General features: G+C 46.9%; 1 protein-coding gene across 1 annotated transcript in view; it reads left to right on the top strand.

Annotated features, from left to right (window-relative positions):
- Nucleotides 1–17,863, top strand: part of ATM (Serine/Threonine-kinase ATM-like protein) — a 312,761-nt gene that overhangs the window by 150,139 nt on the left and 144,759 nt on the right. Inside the window, exons 46-51 of the mRNA XM_087389269.1 lie at nucleotides 2,643–2,690; nucleotides 2,814–2,918; nucleotides 3,104–3,190; nucleotides 11,408–11,734; nucleotides 11,897–12,021; nucleotides 12,242–12,308. Of these exons, the coding sequence (XP_087245395.1) occupies nucleotides 2,643–2,690; nucleotides 2,814–2,918; nucleotides 3,104–3,190; nucleotides 11,408–11,734; nucleotides 11,897–12,021; nucleotides 12,242–12,308 (759 nt within the window). The remainder of the gene's footprint in view (nucleotides 1–2,642; nucleotides 2,691–2,813; nucleotides 2,919–3,103; nucleotides 3,191–11,407; nucleotides 11,735–11,896; nucleotides 12,022–12,241; nucleotides 12,309–17,863) is intronic.

Consider the following 17,863-nt stretch of genomic DNA (forward strand, 5'->3'; position numbering starts at 1 on the left):
TTGAGATGGCACTATCTGCCTCAATCCTTTCTTTTTGGCTCTTGAGCTTTTTGTGCATTGCATGATGTATCCCGTATGGAGCTTGCTCTAATGGTTTTTCTTTAATACTTAATAGAAGTCTCTTTTTGCAAAAAAAAAAAAAAAACCCATAATCAAGGTTGACAGGACATCTCAGAGGGAGTGCAGGGAGGATCTTGCAGATTGAGGCAGCCCTTCCAGAGGTTTGGGTAGACACAGATGATATGCCACTCACTTCCTCCACATGGGCAGGTACTTTTACGAGAGGCGGTGTTCCGCTTCAGGTTTTGGCCTTTCGAGATGCACAGGAGGATGCTTTAGTTTTTAGTGTCCAGGATGGTGGCAGATTGCTCAGGTCCACAGAGGACATCTTGCTTGAGTCTGCTTTTCATCCTATCAGGGTTCTAGGTCTTTTGGTGCAGGGATCAGATTCAGAGTGGTTCCTAGACCCAGACCCCCGGCTACTCTCCACCGGGTCTTGGAGGCTCTGGCTCTATGGGGGAGTTCCCATCAGGTATTTGCAGTGGGACCCCGGAGAGTGGGAGTGGATTGATGCAAGGCATCGAGAGAAGAGCATCCCCTTCTTTCGTTACACGGTCAGTAATGCCAGGAGATATCAGCTCAGTAGTAGAGGTTGGAGACCTTCCAGAGTTCCTCATTGGGAGACATTTGATATCACTGCGGATCTGCAGAGGTGCTTCTGGAGGAGACTCTGGAAATCCCACAGGAATAGAAAGATCACTATCTTCTTTTGGCTTTCTATCCATGGTGGGATTGCAGTGAACCTTTGGAGGTCCAAGTTTGGAGCCGACCCTACTTGCCCTCGATGCCTCTCTGCTTCGGAGACTATTCAGCATTGCTTATGGGATTGCAGACAGGCGAGGATGATTTGGATGGGGGTAGCCAGGATTTTCAGTCAATTTGCCCACTCCCCATTTTTTATGACATGGGGCTCAGTGGCTTGGCTTTCTCTTACAGGGCCTCAGGTATTCTATGAGAGATTTGACTCCTCTCAGGCCATTTCGGTTCGACGTCATCGGACTGAGTCCTGTTTGTTGGATGTGGTACCACACCTTCCTTTTACAGCTGTACATGGCTCTGTGGATACTTCTTGGGAGATTCTAGCGAGCATAGCATCCTGGCATATCTGGAGAGCCAGATGCACAGAGGCTTTGGAGGGTACTCAGGTTCATCCCTCGCACACATTGGCTAGTATCTGGACAGACACCGTACATACTTTGATGGCCGTATGGACGGGTATGCAGGGAGACTCCCGTGCAGCCTCAGCTAGGAGGGCTTCTTTCTTCAGGGAATGGAAGGATTCTCCTTTCTTCTTTGAGACTACTATAGGGTTGAGGTGGTACTTTCAGCCTCAGCCTTGGTTGTTTTCCATCTCACTCTGAGGGGGTTTTTTATTTACCCTCATGATTTCATGATGTATTCCGCTTTGAGCTTGCTCTCGCGGGTTTTTTCTCTTAATAGAAGTCTCTTTCTTGAAAAAAAAAAAAAAACCCATAAAACGCGTGCAAGCAAGCACACATTGAAAATACCCCTATACTTAAATTTCTACATTTGTTTGCATATTTGTTACCCTTCTTACGTATGTATACATGTCCTAATTTTCAATTTGAAAAGTCCCCTCCTTACATGTACATACCATAGTCATTATCTAAGGATTTTTAAAGCCTGCAACTCGGCTTTGTACAAGAGACGTCTTGCCTACTTAATGGGTGGCTAGATGTGAAATATAGATTTCCTTTTCCTGCCGATAAAGTTTATTTGGAGTAGGTCTTTGTTATGGTAGCGTTGTGGCCTTTTGGGCTATACGGTGTCCTGTTGGTAAGTTGAAGCTATGTGCGGGCAAATATACCTCAATAGTATATCCTGTCTGAAGAAGTAAATGCATTACTATACATTGTATGTGTCCCAAGCTGATCCAAGGTAAGTGATGATCAAAAGTTAACAGCACTGCCCTTATAGACATGCATGTCTCTTCTTTTGCATATATTAGTAAGCACAATATGGGTCCTAATTGTCTTAAAACATGCTCTTCTAATAATAGATATATTTTGGATAATACAGACATGTTGATGCAGCTTAGCGCTATCTATCAAAAGCAACACACCAGCATATCATTTTTTTGGCATGGAATGGTAGTTAATGTCTGCACATGGCAAAGTTGAACGAGATTTAATAAAGTGATTGGATTATACTTAGTCATGCAAGGAGAGAGGTGCGAATTTCTATGTGACTGCTGTTTCTCCTGTACTCAAAGATCCTAATGCTGCTAAGCAGATCTTCAGGATGTTGGTTGGGACACCTCAATTTATGTAATCATGAGCCTATCCTGTTCTTATTGAGAAGTTTAACAGGCTTTTGTAAACCATTTATGAATTGAAACCAATTGGGTGACTATTTGTCTATTATGGGCACCCAAGGCAAGAGTACACCATCCATAGCATGAGAAAAACCTGAGAGCGTCAATCCCTGATCTAGGGCTGACGCTGAAAGTGCCACCTCAAATCAGTAGTGACCACTGAGAAGAAGGGACAGCCTCTCCACTCATGCTCCAAACTGGAAATCTAGCACAAATTTACTTTTGTTTTGTTTTATTTGTGTGCAAGGTATATTGGTTGCAGTTGGACTATCTACAAACTGCAAGAGTAGCTCAAGTAAAGCTCAAAACCTTCTCTCATTTAAAAGAGTTTGAGATTGTGGTTGGTTTGAAACACAGCAATGGAGCATTTTCTTGCATCAAAGAATTTGATAGGATTTTACTTTCATTGAACAATCAGAGATGTGGAGCGTATTTCACATCAGCTCTGTATATCGAGCATTGGTGTGAAGAAAAGTTTGGAAAGATCACCCTTGGTGAACCTGACTTTTCAGATGATGAAGAGGTATATTTATACTTCTATGAGTACCCAGATAATCGCACTGCACAGACAGGAGAAAGATGCATCATTTTTTCATTTTTCTAATAGGAGGTTTTTTTTTTTTGGGGGGGGGGGAAACAGTTGGCGGTACAATTGAAACTCTGGGTTGTACTCGGTACCTTGTTAACTTGGATTGATTTTTGTTACAGCTTCCTCAGCATGTGGACCTCCTGTTGGCTGTATACACAAGAATAAACGAACCAGATGGTGTGTATGGTGTGGTTCGCTCACACAAGGTGTGATCAGTTGTATCTTGTGAGAGCACATGAGAAAGGACATACATATGATCCTTTGCATTTGTTTTGAATCTTTATGCTTACATTTACCGTTTTCAATAAATTCTTTCGTCATAAGTTTATAGGGCTATTGTTCCTGTTTTAAAAAATCAAAAGTGAACCTGTCTCCTTCCTCTTGGGGTCTATGAATATCCATGTGCATGTAGTGAGTCAATCAGTGTTGAATACAAGAAGTCTTCCAGAAGCAGTAGTTGGCAATGTGGTTACTGAAAATTTAATGCAGACCTCGTCTTTTGGCACTCTATCAAACTGTGCCAGTTTATCTAGGGATGAGTTCAGTAAGAGAAGTAAGCATCTACAAGGTATTTTTTATGTATGCTGTTTGTGGCGATGGCTGATTTCAATATTTGTGATATATTGTGTTGTTAGCTTCTCTAATAAGCGGAAATAGCTGTGTGCTGGTTTACAAGCATGTTTTTGCGAGGCTTCATGTATCTCTTTCTGCTCTTTGTTTAAATCTGTTTTTGTTTAATGTCCCAGTCTTAACCGGAGCTGGGGGAGGAAACCCTTAACAATTTCCCAAGAGCCATCTTGGTAAAACAAGGATGTCCCCGCCAATGTAGGTGGACTCTATGTCTTGGTCACCTACAAGAGCAAAACATTGTCTTATCAAATCATTCAGGTTGTGACTGTAAATGCTAGAGGGCCACATGTTATGACTTCAATTCATGACATGTTAGACTTTTAAGGGGCCACATGATGTAGCAGGTCTCCTCCTACATCCCTTATGAATGAAAGGGATAGTTGCCATTGTACACTGGACTGCAGCCAATGGTGAGGCACAAGTCTCCCTGATTTCTGGCGTCCTTTCTGCTCTGCAATGCAGCCCATTGTGAGGCTCTATCTCTGAGTCCTCTGGGTATCCTTGCTGCTTGAACTGCAGCCCAAACTGAGGCACCAAAGACTCCCTGACTGAATAGTGAACTGACCCTCTAGGGGCCTTTTTATATGGCTGTAAGCATTTCCAAACAGGCCGGCCCGCCCTACACACCAGCCGACTGGTAGGCTGATTGGCTGACCCATTGCCTCCAAACTGGCCGACCACAGACTTGTCATTGCCGACCAGTCTGTTGCTGTCTTCTGCACCTTTAAGGCCTGCCTTTTTGCAGCCTTTGCTGCTGCTCCTGTGGCTGGCCCTGGGCCTGCTGTTATATCTGTTTCTGCCGACCTGTCTGCAGTACACTCCTGTCCTGGATCTGCACCTGATGTTGCTGCTGACCAGGTACTTTGCTGCTTCCCATCTTTTGGACCTGCTGCTGCAGTAGTATCTGGCTGCCTACAGCAGTCTGCTGCTTCTCCAGACTTGCCATCTCTACTTACAGCCTCCTGCTTGCATTTTTTGATGCTGTACTTGCTGTGCTGCCCTGGTTTAGACCTTCCATGCAGTCATTTCTCCTGCAGCCTGCATGCCGCCCATGTTGTGGCAGTCCTGCTTCTATACTGAGATTTGCTCCTGTAGCAGCCTTCCCTTTTGCCAGCGTGGTTCTATCTGTCCCATAAGATGCTTTTGGAACACCTCCGCCATGATTTCCTCATTTGGGGGCTCTTTGCTGAACTACAAAATGGCAACAATTGTTCCCATGATCCTTACTTCAAGACACACCAGGTCAATAGGAGACTAAACTCAGGTCCTATGAGCATTGCCCATTCAAGGTGCTACACTAGGTCAATAGGAGATTAGACACAGACCGTGCAAGCACCCGCCCATTCAGGATGCCATCATTGCTACATCTTGATGTTAGGCTGCCTCACGCCACCTACTTGTACACCCTCCAGGGACATGAGGACTCTTGGGGGCATCCTAGGCGGGCGGCCAGGCTACTCATGACCAGCTTTTTTTAGTGAAATCTTTATATTTCTGTGTGGGAAACCTCAAAAGAGGTAAAAACCCACCAATAAGTACAAGAAAAAAGTTTTTACAAGTAAAACCTCAGAGCAAAAGTCATGAGGTAGCCAAGTAAAAAGTTACATATCAAGCTGGAGGAGAGTCAAACACAGCATCCTCCAGCTTCAAATTGTTCTGCTGTAAAAACTGATGCAGTGATGAAACCACACCATCAATAAAAACAAGCTGTTTTTTGCCCTCGTGATTCTTCTTGATATAGGCTGGAACCCGAAATTTTTGAATCAGAGGGTCAAAAACCTGTTGTAACATGGGATGAAAAGATTCCAGTAGAAAAGGTACTTCTACATCCCTGACAGAAGAAGACGCTGGCACAGGCGTCACAAGCAGAGAAGCTAAATCAGCATGCGTCTCTTCCGATGAAAACGCTGCATCTGATGAAACAGGGGTTAACATTGGAGCTTCATTTGGAGGATCAATCTAAGTAAGAGCAGGGGTAGTATCCTGAGAGAGAGCATGCATATGATCCTGTAAATTGTCCTCTGCAAGGGGTACATCCATATCCTGAGTAGAAGGAAACTGATGTTGCTCAACAAGGGTGCAATCCTGAGCTTCTTCAGCAAGAGGAGGATCTACCTGTGATTTATCAACCTTCCTCCAGTAGTGCTTCGGAGCAATAGAGGGCTTCACCAAAGAAGCCATAGTAACCGGAGGAGAAGGGTGAGTAACCTTGATAGCTGAAGAAGGAGCAGGAGGTATGGGCTTGGAAGCAGAGGAGCAAGCACGTGCAAAATGATCAAACTGTCGGCACCGATAACATGCAGTGGGAAAAGATGCAAAACGGAGCCTGATGCGCATCGGATGAGAAAAGCCCAAGTCAAGATTCAGAGTAGATGGCACGGGCTGCATCATATCCCACAAAATGCAGAGACGAACATCATGGGAAGCTTGCAAGAACTCCTGTCTCGGAACATGAAGAGGCCTTCCCAATAAAGCTGCAAGAGTTGGAAGATGTTGAAGAAGAAGCACAGGCAACGCTTTAAGAGTAATCCAGACCGGACAGTGTGTCAGAAAAGTTACAGAAGGATTGAAAAGCGGGTCCCAGGGCATTACATAAGCAAAAAAACTAGCTCCAGGCACACCAGCATCACTAACAAGTCGCTCTACTATCTCAGTCGAAGATCAGTGGGCATAGTAAAATCCTTTGCTGAGAAAAACAAAGGAAGAAATACAATCCCGACCCACTGCAACTTCAGCCCATTGACGGAGGTGAGCTGAAGATAAAACCTTGCCCATGAAATAGAGGCAAACTCCAAATTGATTAGCCTGTCGAAGACCAGAGACCAAAAGGGCAGAGTCCAAGGAACGAACAAACGGGAAACTCGATGAAGGAACTTCTGTGACAGAGGCGGAACATGGTTGGCAGAGAAGATGCAACTGGAGTGAAGAAGAAGGGCCATCAGAAACATCCAGCTTTGCTGATTTGATGAAGGGGGATGCAGACAATCCACCATGCTTCCGTCGAAGAAAGACACGGGTGGGAGGAACAGTGGAAGAAGGAGGCGTCGAGGTGGGGAAAACGAAAGGGGAAGAGGGCTGCTCTTGGTTGAGAACAAGCAAGCCATGCAGGCTAAACTTATCGAGAGAAGAACATCAAAGAGGCTTTGGTTGTGGTTATGTGCAATAGCGTTGACTGCTACAAGGGCAACATAGTAGGCCCTGTATTAGGCTATAGCTAAGCTCCAGATCATGGACAAAAAGGCCGACAGATGGGGCAAATCAAAGGGCAGCAATGGCCCTATAAATGGCAAGGTGTAGGGGCTTTTATAGCCCATAGGAAAGCCGATAGTAGGTCAGATATAGTCACCAAGCTGTAGGAGGTTGGCCCACACAATTGGTCGATTGTAGAACAAGTCAAAGCAAGTTTAGGATGCGTGGACGGTACAGATAGTACAGTTTTCCGTACAGGCTGTACGGAAGGCCGTACAACAGAGGCGATATTCTGTACGGGGAGGGCGAAAGGGCTTGGAGGCTGTACGGGAGCCTGTACGGGCAGCGTTACGGAATTCTGTACGGGAGCCTGTACGGGCAATGTCACGGAAGGCCGTACAGCTGACGGCAGATGTACGGAAGGCCGTACAGCTCACGGCAGCTGTACGGAGGACGAGACAAGCAGCTGGGACAAGGAGAGGGATGGTACGGAAGAGGACGAGGCTGGCAGGGTGGAGGAGGACTCCATCTCTGATCTACACACACACACTGTTGACATGTAAATATCACACACAACCCCCCCCCCCCCCCCCCCCCCCTTCCCCCCCCAACACACACACACACACACACCAAACAAAAACAAATGTGTCTATATATACTCGCAAAGACATAGACCCACACAAAATGCTTTTCCAAAATCCACTTGGCTACTCATGACCAGCACATGAAACATGACATGACATGAACTACTCACGATATATTGACTTTATTTTTATAGTTCCATGTTCCTCCTAGGTTCAACAGTATTTCTTTAGAGGCTCCCTGGCCCTCGCTTCCTTCACCTCCCTACTTACCTACACCCTGCCTCCCATGCTTTGCCTCCCCCCTGTGCCTCCCTCCCCTTGCCTCTATGCTCCTATCCTCTCTCGCCCCGCCAACCCCACCCAAATCCTCTCCTACATTTCTGCCTCTCCCTACTGCATGCAGCCTCCCCCTACCTCTCTAAGATAGTACAAAAGTTCAATTCAATAGGAGAGTCACTCGAAGAGGAAATCAAGGATGACAACATCACCACGTATAGGGATGGAATTGCTTTTGCTCCTCTCGGAGATTCAACCTCTCATCAGGACATGGTTAATGAACTTCTTGGTGGAGCCCCTCTGATGATCTCCTTGAATGCCCGCAATCCCCACCTCTATCCCCTCTATTTCTCACACAATGTATCCTCTCCCCTCTCAGGTCTCACCCCATGCCATACTAGACTCGCTTCTCCATGATTATCGGGCTTTTTCGAGCTGAACCTTTCCCCTCCACCTGTCCTCTCCTTGCATATCCACTCTAGCAGCCCTTGGTCTCCTCGGATCTCTTACAACAGCTCCTCATGGGGCGAGGCACTGCCTGCAAGCTCGGGAATTGAGCAACAACGATGAATAGATATCCTTCAGCATGATTGCTGATGATCTGAGTTTAGGTCATCTCCGGAGAGAGGTAGTGAACCTTTGGACAAAAAGTGAATATGACCCTAGTGAGTAGCGCAGTTGTAGAAGAGTGCATTGCCACGATGGAGTCTTCTATCGAGGACATCTCCAAGTGGATGGATGTAATGAAACGAGATCCTACAAAGGCAACCTTTCAACCTGGGATCGAGGAGAGTAGTTTTGGCCCTCTAGGATCGGCCTTGCCGAGCAGGTGGACGAGGTGCCCTTCTTTTCCTAGACCACACGGATTGGCAGGAGGCTTCAGATGGACCCCTTCAAGGGAGAGGCATTGGGTGGCCCAAAGAGTGCCCTAGCAGGTCCGTTCCAGGTTTTGGACGTAGTTATGGTCCAGTTTGTGGCCAAGGAAGATTTGCTGCTTCTGTCTGGCCACCCACGCATGCTTGCTGATTGGCCCATGGTTGGAGTAGATGCGGGTGGAGGGGTAGTGTCACTGTTGCTCTGCTAATGTCAGGAGACGATCCCTCACTGCCTCTGGAGCTGTTGTAGCGTAGCGAGGATTTGGATGGGACCTGAGGATTATGACCCACTTGCAGAGCCTTCAGAGGGACTACACTTGGGGGATGATGGCCTGGTTGACTGAGGGAGGACATGCATTCCAAATTCATGAGGTCTCTCCATCTTACCAGTTACAGGGTCAGAGCATTCAGAGGATAGAACTTCATGAGGCGGTCCCTCCTGATAGCCCAGATCCCCATTCTCCTCGGGAGGATAGCGTGTGGGAGGTAGAGCCAGTATCACGACATGGAACATTTGGGTTGCTCATTGTAGCCCGGTGATGGGTGAGCATCCGATTCCACCCTCGGCTACCTTGGTTGCCATCTGGCAAGATATCATCTACACCCTGCGGGGAGCATGGGACCTCGGGCTCTAGAGCGACTGTCGTCGTCGCGAGGCGCGCTTGTTTCTTTAAGACTTGGCCTACAAGAGTTTTCTACATATTCACTATGAGAGGGATTCGTTAGATGTATAGTCCCCCCCACCTGACTGTTAGCCCCTGTACCAGAGATCCCCTAGGTAGTGAGCTGGGTTTCTCTGGAACAGGCTGGTTTTCTTCTTTCAGCCTTTTTCAGGTCTTTTTCGATACTCAGCACCTTCGGGGCTGCTGTTTTGTATGAAGTCTTTCAAGCATTAATAGAAGGTTCCTTTCTTTGAAAAAAAAAAAAAGGTAAAACCAAAGTCAGCCCCCCAATATGGGGTGTCCTCATTGCTAATCCATAAGGCATTGGAATTATTCCAATTGATATGAGCACCTGCTGTAGAACACAAGAAATCCTAGGCTGCCTTGAAAGAATTGAGTCTGTGAAGTGGCATCCAAAAAACAATAGTGTTGTTAGCAAGATCACTGTCCATGGTCTACTCATGTTGCCTCAGTGGAAATCTCAGCCCAATAATATGAGCCTGAGATCTCAAGAGGGTGCTCATTGCCTTAGCCGCAAACAAATACATCATCTGTCCAAGAGATCATCATGTATAGCATGAAAAACAAAATATCCTAAGTTGGTCTAAAATCTGCTCGTTAAGAAGAGCCAGTAAAGCTCCATTTTTTGAGGGTGAAATTGCCACCTCAAACCTATGGTGGACTCCAAGAAAAAGGGCATCCTCTTTAGTCCCTGAGGAATACAGTCCTCCTGGCAGAGGCTGCCAGCTGGGAAGACCCCTACATGCTCAATTAAATGGCCATCAATGTGTGTATAGTGTTTGTCCAAATATTGGCCAAAGTGTGCGATGGGCAAACCTAGGAGAATCAAGCGCCTCTGTGCACCTGGATTGCCATATGGGCCACACTAAAATGCTCACTAAGATCTCCCAAAAACTATCCACCGAGGCATGTGCTAGTTTGGAAGGAGAAGGAAGAACATCATCCGGAGAGCAAGACTAAACTAATCGTCGTGGAACCGAAAGAGCCTAAGAAGAGCTATGCATTTCATAAAAGATCTACAGCCCCAAAAGAGAACGAAGCCACAGAGGCCCATGTCATGAAGAAGGGGGAAGTACTCAATAGTCTAGTAGTCCCCTTCAAGATTAACTTCGCCTATCTGTATTGCCATAAACAATGACGAATGGACTCCTTAGCAAAAAGGCAGCGAGGGCAAGTAGGGGCGTTCTTTCCTCTATTAGGCATGCATGCATCAAGAATACCCTCCAGCATGTGTATTTTCAATTTAGACTCCACATGCGTTGCTAAATCGGTCCACTCTGCCATGGATGGGGACTAATCCATCTGCCTCACTACCGCGACACCAATGAGTATGCAAGAACCAATTGCACCACTGATTGCATGAACTCTTGCTAGAGCTTGATTAGCCGTTTTAGAACCATCTTGAAGCAGAAAATGAGTTTTTTTCCCTTTCTCGAACAGCCATTGTGGATGAATTTTTAAGCACACAATTCTTGCTTCTTACTGCTGTCTCTCTGCTTTATTGTCTTCTGTTGTCTTTTGAGTTGTATTCACATTTTTGAGGATGGGCGTCAAATAGTGGCCTCTCATTTCAAGGAACAGTCTTAAGAAGAATCTGTGACTTTTTTCTGGAAAAGATAGGAAAGTTCTTGCAGGAAGCTAGGTCAATAGAATATTGGCCCTTGGAAGTGGCTCAGCAGGAAGCTTGTTTTGAGGCTTAAAGCACATCCAGCTACACGTGCGGTTTGGACGTCTTAGGCAATTGGACTGTTGGGTCTAGAAAGGAGCACCATGATATCTGGAAGGCATGTTTCCAAGCTGATGGTCGCTTCAGCTCCAGTTTGTCATACCTCTTTTGAAGCTTGATTCAACCAGAACCAACCTGCCAAATACTGCTTAATGCAGAAAGAAGAAATAGTGAAGAGAGGAAAATGCAAAAAATAGGAGAGAGGACAGGATCTTTGTTAGCGCAAGATGCGGGGTAATGAGCATAGAGCAAGAACTGGAGTAATGCTCTCAAGAAAAAAATTTCAATCTGTAGCTTGGAGTTTTGAGCACGGGGTATTCTCAGCTGTAATTCAAAAAGGTGTGGCAAAAGGGGGAAGGGGGGGGACCTTTCTTTTAGCTGCATGTGCATACACATACATGTTAATATGTCTTCATTGATAAGGTGCTAACATATTTGTATGGTGGTGGTTTCTGTGCAGCTTTTACCACAGTTACTGATGCACGAACATGAAGGCAATTGGAGTAGAGCCGTTGAAAGTTATGACCTTCTACTCAGAAGTACAGATGTAGCTGTACCGGAAACAGCCATGACTTCTAATAACAGGAGCCATCTGTTTGGACTTCGAGATCTTGATCTAGCCAATATTGGTGGAGTTCAGCAATCTAGCCCCGAATGGGAATACAACAAAGGCCTGATGAAATCTTTACAACAGACTGGATGTGATCATGTGCTGAAGATGTACTGCAAAGGGCTGGCTGCCGAGAGGGAAAGCCTTGAAAGGGATCCTGAATTTCAGGAATTACAGGTGTGTGTGTTAGTTTTAGTGTTCCATAACTGTAGGGTACCTTTTGTAAGATTTGCTATTAATATCATTGTTTTGGAATGGATGCACTAGTTTATGTTTGTAGAAACTCCATATGTCATGAATTAAGTGACGCAATTTCTTCATTTACATATTCTATTTCAGTATGAAGCTTCCTGGCGAGCAGGCAAGTGGGACTTTAATTCTGTCTTTTCGCCAAAGATCACTGGTGGCCTCCTTAAGTCATCTGCTGAAAATGGAAGCAGTAATTTTCATGCAAATCTACATTGGTTTGAGTCCAACTCTTACATAGTCTGACATTTGCTTCAAAAAGAGTTTTGTAGCATTTGGTTCAGAGCCTTAGGTGCCATATTCTTCTTTGGCATAGAATATAGTTTTGGTGTCTATGTTTACAGTGAGTGTTTGGTTGGAGCTTTCAAGAGATCAACATAGGAATAAGTCATTCAAATGTAAGTTCTAAGAGGTTTCACTATTTACTGTTTTCTACAGCTGCTTGAGGTCTCTACATGAAGGTGATGTCGACTTGTTCTTTTCTCGACTTAAACAAGCAAAGCAGGTCAATTTTCCCAATGGATTATGCATCTTTAGGGTTTTTCATTTTTCCCAATGGATTATATGTCCTTAGGGTTTTTTGGTAGATATTTCGGTACTTATTTGTCTCCTCTTTTGATTGATGTATAATTGTTGCATGTGTTGTTGAAGACATTGTGCTCAGAAGTTTAGTTTTCCTTGGTGAGATAAAGTCTTTGCTAGTTATACTTGGATGAATGTGAAAGCGTTGTAATTCATCAAAGGATGAGTTCTTGGAAGAAAAGGTCTTTATATTATGCATACAGCGGATGACTTGGCTTTCCTGGAGATTGCTAGAATTTTTATCAGTCATCTTCACAGATGACTCCGTACTATAGTGAATATAGTACCACAGTGGTTGACTCAACAAGGAATTTGAATGTCCTGGCTTTCAGCAATATAGGCTTAGCTTATCAAGACATCTACAAGTTGAGATAAGGCTGCTCAGTTTTGTAGAATACATTAGGTTGGGGACTACAGCCAAGATTCTCTTTAGATATGTTTTTAAAGTGTTATACAAATAAACATTAGGGGGGGATCCTAATATAGTATTTAGAGAGCATTTATCTTTTTTCCTTCTTTCCTTTCTTTGGGCAGGCTAAAAAGCGTTTATTGAAGTGATGTCCCAGGTCTGCTTTCAAAATTTTTCGCTGATGCGATGGTGAATTTTTCAATAGATTGTTGAAATAGACCACGACTGTGGGTTATCTCCATGCTTTGGCCTGACATATCAAAGGAGAAAAGTTGTATTGAGAGTCAAAGTATCGAGCTCTCTGATATGTAATGTCAGGCTCTTGCTATGATCCATTTACTCTTAGATTTAAGGGTGCGAATCAGGTTCATTCCAAGGTCCTGCTTTGGCTGATGATCTCCGTCATGTATTGTACTATCCATGAGGCATTGAAAATGATAGCTAGCTGCATTGCATCCTACTTCTTGGGATCTGACTGACTGCCTGTGGTATCCCAAGAGTAGGTACCAAACAAGTAGCATGGTGGGATGTACAACCAAGGGACCATGAACATGTGAAATAAACATGTATGCTAGGCAATGCTCAATAGTTTTTCTGGAGTGCTTTGTAGCTTTCTCCCATGTGACTCAAAAGGTATAAACAATGTCCAGCCAGTTATTGACCATAATTGCTGATTAGCCTAGCTTTTGCATAGTTTACTCTCTTCTTTTTTTCTAGAGAAAAGAACATTCTATCAATAAACTCCTTGGTGAGATGGACACGAATGGTAAATACAACTCCCTTTCTCTCTGTTTTAATTTTAAATCTCTCCTCTCTCTCTCTCTCTCTCTCTCTCTCTCTCTCTCTCTCTCCGTTCGTACCTCTCCTGCTAGCCTCTCTCCATGCCTCGTCCGTACCTCCCTCTCTCTCCCGCTAGCCCCCGCTCCGCTCAGCCCCCCCCTCTCTCTCTCTCTCTCTCTCTCTCTCTCTCTTCATCTCTTGTTTCATCAACCTCACTTGAGTCTTGACGAGACCTCCCGCTACTCTCAGCTCTCTCTCTCCTCCTACTCCCGCTGCCCCTCCCTCCTTGCAGCCTACACTCTCTCTTCTCCGTCCGTCACCCTCTCTCTCACTTGCAGCCTACACTCTCTCTTCTCCGTTCGTCACCCCTTCACGAGACCTCCATGAATATTCTCCCCTGTCGTAGCCCGTCACCCTTCTACTGCGTCCGTTACCCCCTACACCGCCTTTTACCTTTGCTCCGTCCGTCACCCCTCCTCCAGTTCTGTCCATCGCCTCCTGCTCCATCCGTCACCCCCCCAAACCACCGCCCGTCATCCCCCTGCATCGCTTGTCTCGCTGCCATCACGCTCCCACTCTGAGTCCTTGTGCCTCTACTCCGTGAGGTCTCTGCTCCCATAGGCCCGTGAGGTCTCTGCTACGTCCCGTTCATCCCTCCTCCATCCTGTTCATCGCCGCCGTCCCGTTCATCCCTCCTTTGTCCTGTTCATCCCTCCTAGCTCCCGTCTCTCGGCCCACGTAGCCCTCCCGTAGCCCTACGCCCGTAGCTCCTGCAAAGAGTCGGTTCTCTCTCTCTCTCTCAACCCCACCTTTTTTTTTTTTTGGCAGCCCCAACCCCACCTTTTTTTTTTTTTTTTTTTTTTGGGGGCAGCCCCAACCCCAACTTTTCTTCCCGCTTTTCAATGTTGCCGGCTTCCCGTAATTAAAAATGGCCGACACCGTCAAGCATGTTACAGAAGCAGCAACAGCAGCAACATCAATGGCCGCCACGACCGAGATGCTGCACTATAGTAGAAGAGGACTCGCATCTTCTACAAAGGACAGCGCACTGCCCGCACTTGCCGCACTCCCAGTCGCAGGTACACTGGTTTCAGCTCCATTGTCCCATCTTCCGCCCAGCGCAGTGCCCGCAGTCCCAGTCGCAGGTTCACCGGTTTCAGCTCCATTATCTCATCTTTCGCCCATAGCTACTTTGTACCCGCAGTTTTTTTCACCCCTCCCCTCTCAGGTTCCTTCTTCTCCTACCCCTTCTCCACCCTTTTTTCTCTCCCTCTCACAGCCCTCTGTCACCTCTTCCCCTTTGTTGCCTATTTTACCTACTTTGCCAGAGGTTACCTCCTCCTCATCCTCTCTACAGACTTTACCCATCCCCTCCTCTCCTTCCCCGGTACCCGTTTTCTCTCCCCCTTTCCAGCCTTCTCCTTCATCCCCGCTACCCACCTTACCGGTTTCCCCCCTGTCTCCCTCTCTTTCTCCTTCCATGCCTTGCACTGTTTGCCCTTGCCGCCACATCTTGCCAGAGCTTCAGCACTTTGAGACCCATCTCCGAGCTGCACTTCAGATGCTTCACAGAAAGGACGAGACCATTTCTCTACTTACAGCTCAGGTTGCATCTCTTGCTGATCAAGTGACACAGCAGGATCGGGAGGTCTTATCTATTAGGACAGATCTTCAGGTCTTACAGGCGACCCATAGGACTCTTGCTGGAGAGATTCATGGACACACAGAGCGAGTGCAGCAGATCGAGACTCGCGTTCAGCACATGGATACATCTCCCACTACAGCAGTAGCAGCGGTTGAGGAGCGTTTGACCTCCCTTCAAACAGAGGTCCAGAGAGCCACAGAGTGGGTGGATGTCGTCCGCCGTCAGCCATCACAGCCTCAGAGATCTACTGTATCAGCTACATTGGTCGAGTCACAGCAGAGGGCCACAAAGGCCCTCAACATTCGCATTCGTGGTATCTTGCCCTCGGCGACAGAGTCCACGATGACACAGGCTGTGACCTTTGTCTCTCAGACATTGGGAGTACAGGATCATGGCATAGTAGGAGCATATAGAGTCGGGAGGGATCCTACTAGAGAGCAGCCCCTCATTATCAGATTCAGAGATGCCCAGGCACGTCTAGCTGCCCTCAGGAGGAGAGGGACACTCAGAGACCAGCCACAGATTTCCATGGACGAGGATCTGACTCAGATACAGGTTGAGGAGCGCAAGGCGCTCATGCCTCAGAGAGATGCAGCCCGAGCTCTGGGCAAGTGGGCAGTGATTAGGGATGGCAGACTCATCACAGGCACCTTGAGGCGTGCTCCCACAGTGCTTAGAGATGGCAGACCAGCAGATACAGCCCCACCTCCACCTCCACCTCCACCTCCTGCCCCGTCCGCTTGACGGGACAGGGCCCATGGGACACACCACCCGTCAGATAGTCTACGCATCGCTGTATGGAACTGCAATGGTTCTTTTACAGCACAATCAGGCAATCTACGGGGGGCATTCTTTGGGAGAGATATCATCTTTTTCACGGAGACACACGAGAGTCCAGAGAGACCTTTGCCACGAGTGACAGGGTATACATGGAGATCTGCCTTCAGGTAGCACGCCCGGACATTTGGAGTGAGGATTTGGAGGAGTGGCCATTTTGTACAGAGAGCATCTCGATCGGATCATCACAGTGGAGACAGCAGATTCACATGCCCGATTCTTGTGGGTACGCATCTGCCGCAGGGCCCCTCAGCGAGATCTTTTTATTGCAGTTTGCTACTTCCCCCCGGCGCAGTCGATCTATTCTTCCACTGGACCAGGCCAGTCCATATTTGAGGATCTCTCAGCGGACATTGCAGATTTTTCACGTCACGGAGAAGTCATCCTTTTAGGAGACTTCAACGCGAGGACCTCAGACAGAGAGGCCTTCACTTATGACTTCATGGAGGATCCGGTCATACTCCCAGCATTTCACGATGATAGCCTTTGTCGGACTTCATCAGACTGCACAGTACAGCCCACAGATCAGGGACGTCAGCTACTGGAGCTCCTCACCTCGCACAATATGGTCATTTATAACGGCTTGTCCAGGTGGCCACAGTCTTCCATGCCTACATTCTCTTCTGCTTCTGGGCGTGGTACTAGCGTGATCGACTACATCATAGGTCCCCCGACTCTAGTCCCTTCCATCCATAGCCTTACTGTTAGCCCCTTCATGCCCTCTGCCGACCATGCACTCATCCACTTTACTTTGACTCATGTCTCCCATGACCCACCTCCCCCTCCTTATCACGACCACCAACCCTACTACGAGGTTCATTTGGACCACCAGTTCGATGATGTATATAGCCAGAACCTCAGCCGCCTACTCCGTCCTCATCTATTAGATGCTCTACCATCCACGCGGGACCGGTGGGAACTTGTACATACTTCACTCGTTTCTGCCGCTCACATGTCGTTCCCTGCCACATGTCATTCGTCTAGTCCCCCACCGGTTGGTCTTGTTCCTTGCAACGGTTGGTATGACGAGGAGTGTAAGGAACTCCGCACGAAACTTAACCTTGAGACCAAGGAGAAGTCTCCCCTCCTTGCCGAAACCAAGAGAGACTACAAGTGGTTGGTTAGGCGCAAGAAACGCCAATTTCTAGCCCGAAATGAGGAGGAGCTGAGAAGCTTGCTTTTCAGCTATGACTCCAAGGAATTCTGGAGAAAATTCCTCCGCTCGAAGTCTCAGAGCCCCCTCACAGATCCACGTGTCTGGTCTGCATATACTTCAGCTCTATACGATGTTCCAGATCAGCCAGATATCGATTTATCCCACTCCCCTAGGCCAGCTTCATCTAGTCTCTTCACACCGGAGAGTGTCCGTGCAGCAATCCACCGATTGAAGAACGGGAGAGCTAAGGATCATGATGGATTGCAAGCGGAGTATGTAATCCATGGGATTGATACCTTAGCTTTTGTTCTCTCCCGTCTCTTCAATGAGTCTGTTTGTACAGGCCTACCACAGTCCTGGTTAGGCAATACCATAGTACCTATCCACAAGTCGGGGGACCCTATGGAGCCGTCGAATTACAGGACCATCATGATTGGCCACGTTATGGCCAAGATCTATGCATCAGTTTTGGAAAGCCGTATAAATGACCATGCCGAGACGACAGGACTCAGAGCCAGAGGACAGGCTGGATTTCGCAGGGATCATTCGACGCTTGACCACATTCTCACACTCAGGGCACTAGTAGAGGAGGCGAAGTCACGAAGGCAACAGCTTTATTGTTGCTTCGTGGACTTCAGGAAGGCATTTGAT

The sequence above is a fragment of the Dipteris shenzhenensis genome, chromosome 18 (assembly GCF_047967505.1).
Source record: "Dipteris shenzhenensis isolate YYH24624 ecotype China chromosome 18, Dip_SZ_1.0, whole genome shotgun sequence".
Classification (NCBI taxonomy): domain Eukaryota; kingdom Viridiplantae; phylum Streptophyta; class Polypodiopsida; order Gleicheniales; family Dipteridaceae; genus Dipteris; species Dipteris shenzhenensis.